Here is an 8,266-nt window from a genome sequence, read left to right on the forward strand (position 1 = left end):
CAGGAGAAGATTTTGAATGATCCCCTACCAAAATAGAATTTTGCTCATTAGACCATCAACTTCCTAAAATTTAGGGACTTTCTTTGATAGTTTGATAGTTTCTAATGATCTTTCTTTGGCGATAAATACCAACTACAGTTTTATTTTTCCATTGATCTTGTTCTCCGATAAATACCAACTACTATTTGACAATTTACAACGATCTTTCTTCGAAAATAAATGTTTGCTAACAACTACAACTAGACATATATTACTTACGCTCATAACTGCAGTTCAAAATTAAATACTTGTGGTTGACAACTCCAATTCTCCATTTTAACCCTTCAACTACTATAAGCACCTCAGGAAGATATTAATCAGAGTATCAATATAGATATTATCTGAATAAATATATATATATATATATATATATATAAGAGAACATATAAGTTACACGGTAGACAACGCTTTCAAACATGAATAACTGGCTTGTATCGTTTCCCCAAGATAAAAAGTTCATTTCGTATAATAAATGCCTTGACCTAGTGATAAAGAATGCCTTGACCTATTGATAAAGATATACAACTATATTCATTAATAATGACATAAAAGTCAGAGAAACGTTGCTCGAAAGTCAAGCAAGGCTCACCAGGGATTAAAGTGGTCATATCTGAAAAAATTTAGTGGGTAATTAGGTGCCACCCAAACTCCTCCGAGCCACTCACATTTGTCGCGTTTTAACTAGTTCCCTGTCCCCAGCCAATTACCTCGAAGATTTTCTAGATATTATCTCAACTTTATAATATTCCGTGTCTCATTGCTAAGCTCGGCAGGTGATGGAGGGTTTCAGACAATATGAAGCTGATCCCGTTGCCCGACTCTCCTTGGATGTGAGCAACATGTACCATGTGTTTCTGAGCTTTCGGGGAAAAGACGTGAGGAAAAGCTTAGTGGACCATCTCTACGAATCTCTCACTGTAGCGGGGCTGAGGGTTTTCCTGGACAGCGAAGCCCTGGAGAAGGGCGAAGACATCGAATCCAGCTTGCGAGGAGCCATAGAGAAAAGTGATATCCTCATCCCAGTGTTTTCTCAACACTTTGCTGAATCAACTTGGTGTCTGAAAGAGACGGAGAGGATTTTGAGATCAAATGGCGTCATTATTCCTCTCTTCTACGATGTGGAGGCCTCTGACGTTCGCTTCCCTCGAAGAGAGAGAGGTAAATTCAAAGAGGCGTTCGAGAAGCATTACAGCCGTTTAGATAGGCAGGATGAAAGTACCATTCAAAACTGGGAGAATGCTCTTCATCGAATCTCTCATCTTTCTGGTTGGACACTCCAAGCAGAATCCGGGTATTTTATTTTTTCGTTTCCTAAATTACCAGAGTAGGGGCAAACATAAAAGATTACTCTTCTGCATGTCTACATTTTATAACTCAGGGGCGCTTGTAGTCGATCTTGTAAATATTTACATAATGATTATATCTAAATTTTAGTCATGTAAATGAATAGTAGGACTAGACCTTGTTGACACTTGCACTAATACAACTATCTCTAGGGCATCTTAAGCTTAACAAATTGTCTGATAAACATACAAATGGTCTAATAGGAACACACACCAAGATAATTTCGGATACCCAAATCAATCATAATTAATCAAGATGATTATTTAAGTAACGTTTTGGTCCAAATTTTGAAGTGGCTAGTTCTATATATTCATTTACGGTTTCTCATTAACTAGTCCTGAACAGCTAAGAATTTTTACCAATTATAACTATATCTTCTCGAAAGCATAACAAACCACCCTCTTCTAATTTTTTCCACATTCTCTTTTTAGAGCATCTTGGTTGCGCTATTGGGATTTTACAATATATTTTTAAAATTTATAGCCTAGTTGCCAATAAACTCATACAAAAGCTCCAAACTACTAAACTTTTCACTTGTGACTTTTATTAATGCCCAAACCATGTCATTTTGGACCTATTAGAAATTGATTCAAAAAGCATGTCATTTAGTAATGGAAATTGAGTATGTCACAAGGTCGAATATATTGACAATACAATCTCCATAGGGTAGTAATTATAGGTGTGAATGTGAAGTTTAGTTTCATGTCAAGAGATGTCACAATATGTATAATAGCTATCAAATTTTTGTAAAAGTTGTATTTTGCATGTGATGAAGAGAGAGTCTTACATTGTTTTTTATTATAAAAAGCAACAAGAGGGTGCTGACCTGTGGAACAAAAATAAGATACTAGATATGGTTAAACAAGATTAACAATATACCTAGTGCAAGATATCCAAAGAGACATCAACAAAGTCTACCTCTATCAAAAACAAAGGTTTGAATGTAGCAAACCCACCAACCATAGTTCGTATTGCTAAGGATCAACATGGGACAAACCCCATACTAGCTGCATTCATTAACCAAAATTAAGAACAAAGAACCCAAGTGATCCCTTTAAAACTAACAGCAACCACCCGATCATAGGAGGAAAAGAAACAAAGAGGGAGAGACAAACTCATCCTCAGAAGGCCCATAAACCAACCACAGGCAATGGATAGCCTATACTTCTTTCACCCATATCTATAGGTCCATACCCAACATAAGCATCAATTCAAGTCAGCCTTCCCAAACATCTTTCTTCCCTCCACAAACTCTCTTCCCATCTCAATAGAAAAGGGGTCATCCTCAATAGCAACAGGGGGTGGGGGAAGATCCTGAATCCAATGCTGGGGTCAGAAACTCCCAAACATCAACACTATCTCTAATGGTCACCCAAGTGTCATCTCCTTTGGTAAAACTAACCTCCACCATAAAAAAACACAAGAATGAACTCCACCTCTATAGGAGCCAATCTTCCAGTCAAGATTGTGTCGGAAACAACTAGCAAACTCCACATCCACTTTGGAGGAACACTCCAAACCCACAAACGAAGAATAGTAGAAGTAGTCCTCCCAACATAGCTTCCTTCCACCTTAAGAACAAAAAATCCCACCATAATAGGGATAATAAAGAGAAAGAGAACCCCACGAAAACCTTATTTTGAAACCACTCCACCTTCCAAACCTCAAACAAATGAGGAGGTTTGTTCAACCATCGTCAACATACTTGACTCACAATCTTATAAATGAAATACAATACATACAATTATTAATGCACTAACTTTAAATGTTGGGATTGATAAAATAAAACACTATAGAATTCACCCAATAATTATTTATCAGTGTGTGTCTCTATTAAAGTTATTTTTGTAAGTCTAACGGTGAAGTCATATAAAGAAAATTTGTTTAAATATAGATTTATCATAGTGTCTCTTAGGCCATTCTTAAACATCACACACTAAAGAAGAAATTAAGGTTGAAAAAGAAAAGTCAACTTTTACTATTTAGCACTTTTAACCTAGAAATGAAACCCTTAATGTGTAATGTTTAAACAGTCTATTACTATTTAGCATTTTAGTCTAGAAAATGAAAGCCTTACATGTGATGTTTTTAAACAGTCCAATGTGTTCAATTCATAAGATGCAACCTGTGACAGGCGACTTGATCTAGTGCAGGTACGAAGCAAGACTAGTAAAAAGAGTTGTGAAAGATGTACTGGACACCTTGCAGAAGAATGCCCAACTGGATGTTGGCATGCATCCTACTGGGCTCGAGAGGAGTAAACGTCAGCTTGTCGAGCTTTTAGATATAAGATCGATGAACATAACAGTGAGAGTGGGAATCACGGGCTTGGGTGGTGTTGGGAAAACCACCTTGGCCAAGGCTGTTTACAATGAGATTCAAGGCAGCTTTGACGCGAGTTGCTTTCTCTTCGACATTCGGGGTAAAGAACAGAAGGGTACTACGCTTGAGGCTTTGCAGCGAAGAATCTTAAAAGATTTGGTAAAGTACAAAGGAAACGTTTCAAGTGTTGATGCAGGAAAAGTGCTGATGAGAGATAGACTGCGAGGAGTTCGGGCCCTTGTCATTTTGGACGATGTGAATGATATGCGGCAACTACATGCTGTGAATGGCGATTGGTTTGGCTCTGGCAGTAGACTCATCATTATTTCCCGAGATCGCCATATTCTCCATCTTGCTGATGTCAAATCAGTCCATAAAATGAATGGACTACAGGAGGAGGAAGCTCTGCAATTGTTTAGCTGTCATGCTTTCTCTAGGACATTCCCGGAAAAACCCTATGCAGAGCTTTCTAGAAGGATAGTAAAGGCCTGTGCGAGGATTCCTCTCGCATTAGTAGTCATGGGAGCACATCTGTTTGATAAGAAGGAGCCCAGCGACATGGAATGCTGGAATGAAGCTGTGATGAACATTGTAGGAAATCCAGACATATTTACAGTCCTTCGAATCAGTTACGACGGACTTAATGAAATTGAGAAGAAAATCTTCCTGGACGTAGCTTGTTGCCTGGCTGGTCAGAAAATAACAGAAGCTGTTATTTTTTGGAAAATTCTACACCCAACTGAAGTCCATACTGCCATCAAGAATCTTTCCCTGAAAATGCTTATAAGCACCGGGGGCTCAGCTAATCGCCTCCTTATCCATGCCCTTGTGCAGCAAATGGGAAGAAGAATTCAGGAAGATCGTGTTAATGACGGCAGAATGTGGCTGCCTATGACTCGGCCGCACAGAGATTTGAGCATAGGGTGGGCAGAGAGAGTAAATATGCTTGTTTACAGAGGGGAGAATGGAAGAGAACCTTTTATCCTGCAAAGTCTGCCTCACCTGCAGTACCTATCTCTGCAAAACGCTGTCGTTATGGGCAATGTTAGAAATGTTGCTCCCAATTTGATATGGATAAAGATAAGAAATTGCGAATTTTTGAGTGATAGTCATGCGTGGAGAATATTAAGGCACAGATTCCAGCTCGAGAGTTGTTCTGAGCTAAGAATCCTTACTCTACAGCAGTGTACTAGTATCAAGACAATCCCATACGCACTCGACAGCTTGGTGAACCTAAAATGGTTGTATCTGCGAGATTGTCCAGCTCTCACAACTCTTCCAAACGATCTCGGTAATTGCTTAGTCAACCTCCAACGCTTGCGCATCAAGGATTGTGCAGCTCTCGCAACTCTTCCAAACACACTCGGCAATTTGTCACGACTTGAGGCGCTCGATTTGAGCGGCTGTGCAAGCTTAACACGACTTCCTGATACTGTGGGCAACTTGAAGCGGCTAGTATTTTTGTGCTTATACGGTTGCACAAGTTTGAAAAGCATTCCAAGAAGGATAGGTGATTTGGGCAAATTGCAATTTTTGAATTTGGGGCTATGTAGAGGATTAAGTGTTCTTCCCGACACAATGGGCTGCATGGAACAACTCCAGATGTTGGTCTTGCTTGGTTGTTCAAGCTTAGAAAGACTTCCTTACACATTGGGAAGGTTGACTCAGCTGAAGTTATTACATCTTCTAGGGTGCACAGGTCTTGGAAGCTTCCAAGATGTAGTTTGCAGGTTGGCTAGTCTGAGGAAGTTAAACAGGTAAAAGACTACTCGACAATCGTATTTAATTCAATCTGCACAGATACTTTGTTCTAAGAATTTGGAAGTGAGTTAAATTTTTTAAGATTGAATTTTATACTAAAATAATCACAAATGTGACAGAGGCACCGGATTAAGTAGCTTAATGCAGAGGGATAATAATGTCTACCTGGGTTTTCCGGCGACTGAAGAACCTGCTCCGGCTGAGCGTCTGTATGAATCACTACCCACTAGGTCACTAGGAATATGCAGAGGCTGGGAAGATGACATAAGTGGAGAGGCAATTTGTAACAGTGATATTATTGTTCCGATAATTGGCAAAGACGACCATATTTCCGGTACATGGCAGAATAGAGTTTTAGCTATGTTCACCTCAGGTGGCCTAATTATTCCTTACGCTTATGATTTTAGGATGGAAAACTTAGACGATTCTGGATCTAGTTACCGTAAGCTTGATGCGTATAAAGAGTACTGGATAATTCTGTTGAAAAGCATAGCCGTTGGCATGTTGTACAACATTTTAATGGAGTGAAGAAAGAAAAGAAGATAATAAGAATGGTCAGGATATTGTTGGCTTTGGCAAAATATTACCAACCGTGTTTGTTTGAGCAGTATTATTATTAACTTATCATATTTGCGTAATCCATGTTTTCTGCAATATTCCCTTACATCAATGAAAAATCGACTCAAGATGCCACAAGATGTTGAACTTCGGATTGTAAATCGTGTGCTCAAACACTTCCAACATTTCATGCACCAAAACCTTCACATTCGGTTCAGTTGTAGTGTACATTTATGCAACTTCTCCCATGATAATCGATTGCAATACAAGCACATAGAATGCTGGAAAAAGTGGTGATTTGTGAAGCTAAATTTACTGTTTGTGATTCCACATCATTTAATCTTTATTCCTTTTGTTGAGATGAAATTTCTGTTTGTGATTCCACATCATTTAATCTTTATTCCTTTTGTTGGGATGAAATTTCTTTAAGGAAGTGGATCAAACAATTCACATGCGCTGTTTATGGTGGCGTTGGCTAATCTTCAGACAAAATGTACCAAAGACAACAAAAAAAAAAAGGTCAAATATAGTTCTTTTTAAATTCACGAAAACACAACGAAATTTACTCAAAAATTTTCAATCACAAAATATACAGATAATTAAGATCAAATGTTGAAAATTTCAAAAAAGTTCATTGTATTTTCATTTTTTTCAAAATTTAGTCAATGTGCAATTTGTAAGAAAGATAGCTGCATTCATTTATAGTTACGTATTCAGACATTATTCCACAAAAATGGTACATAACTTGTCCTTCCATTATTCATTGTTGATTCCCAAACCCATTATAGTTAAGTATTCAGACATTATCCCACAAAAATGGTGCACAACTTTTGTGTCTTTCCATTATTCATTGTTGATTCCCAGACCCATTCCAAAGTTCCCATATTGGCGTAGGCATGGAGGGTGTGTGCTAGGTGTATCTATATGATGGTTTCTTAACAAAAGCATTGTACGCATTGTACATATCTGGAAATCATCACACTCAGTGCAGTTCTAATTACTTTGGATGTTGTGTCAAATATTTTGCCTTTCGTATTCATATGAACCCCAACCCGAGCCACTGAGAAAACCCATTTTAAACGTATCATCAACATGTAGGCAATTCACATACATATTGAAAGTTGTCCTCACTAAAGCCACGAAGGTCGACAACGGAATTTGGTGATCTACCGGAGACAAATTTTATGATGTAAAGAAGTATTTAGAGTCGTGCTTCATTTACCCAAATATTTTTAGACTTCATTGCAAAACCCATTTTGTGAACATTCTTTCTTCATTCCAGTTCATTTCTTTCCTTGATATTACAAGAACACTGTCAAAACAATTCATATGTGATGCCTGTGATCCCAGAGTGAACGCTTTATTGATCTGATCTATGACAGTGTCAACCCTTAGAAACAACTGAAATTAATCCATCTTATGAATGTCAAACAATTATTATGTTTTCTATTTGCATTCACTTTTCCTCTTTGCGTGCATTTATCTTTGTGTGTACAGCTATTGGAATTTCAACAAACAAATCGAATTCCATGTATAAATTTCTACATTTTGCTCACATGTTTTCCAAAGATGCCTGTAATTACACTATGAGATGAGATGAGAATCCAATCTAACTCCCACCTAAATCTTGTGATTTGGTGTGGCATTGAGGAGGAGATAATATTTTGATTTTATGTCTGCTAATTCTATGTGAAGACATTTATATGAGACATTATATCAAATAGTTTGTATAAAAGTGCAGTTTTCTTAGGCAATATTTTACATGCTTCGATGAATGATCATCATTTCTCAAAAGTTTCTTTCTCCGCACAAGGTGGTGTATTAGCACAGGTTGTAGAAGCAAAATCTCATGCACAGAGGAACGCCTAAATTTTCCTATTGTGTTACTCGCGAACTCTGTAGTGCAGAATTTTGCGCTATTTAAACTGGTCAGGACTACCCCAAACATCACGTGCATTGATTTTTCTTAATATTCTCATTTGTAAAATTCTTGCACGTATTTTCTTCAAACAACGCTCATTCTTCTCTCTCATGTCCATCCTGCATAAGTCCATCAATCAACGCATTCCATGAAACTACATCTCGTTCAGGCATCTTGTCAAACAATTCACATGCCTTGTCTATGATCTCATATTTCACACCACAGAGCATTTTCTTACACATTTCCTCTGTCTTTCCCTGCTGGCACAAATAGGAAGATGCTCGAAAAAATCTTATAATTTGGCTTTGTGTTTGAAACATC

General features: G+C 37.8%; 1 protein-coding gene across 1 annotated transcript; it reads left to right on the forward strand.

Moving 5' to 3' along the window:
- The first annotated feature begins 795 nt into the window (after positions 1 to 795).
- On the forward strand, positions 796 to 6,047 carry LOC149567484 (disease resistance protein RUN1-like). The gene is made up of 3 exons (XM_089820671.1): positions 796 to 1,330; positions 3,537 to 5,462; positions 5,586 to 6,047. Exons 1-3 carry the CDS (start codon positions 816 to 818, stop codon positions 5,992 to 5,994), a joined length of 2,850 nt encoding a protein of 949 aa, XP_089676797.1. The 5' UTR covers positions 796 to 815; the 3' UTR covers positions 5,995 to 6,047.
- Positions 6,048 to 8,266: the final 2,219 nt, after the last annotated feature.

This window comes from Cupressus sempervirens, chromosome 3, assembly GCF_028749045.1.
Source record: "Cupressus sempervirens isolate cs-2001-9-10 chromosome 3, ASM2874904v1, whole genome shotgun sequence".
Taxonomy (NCBI): Eukaryota; Viridiplantae; Streptophyta; class Pinopsida; order Cupressales; family Cupressaceae; genus Cupressus; species Cupressus sempervirens.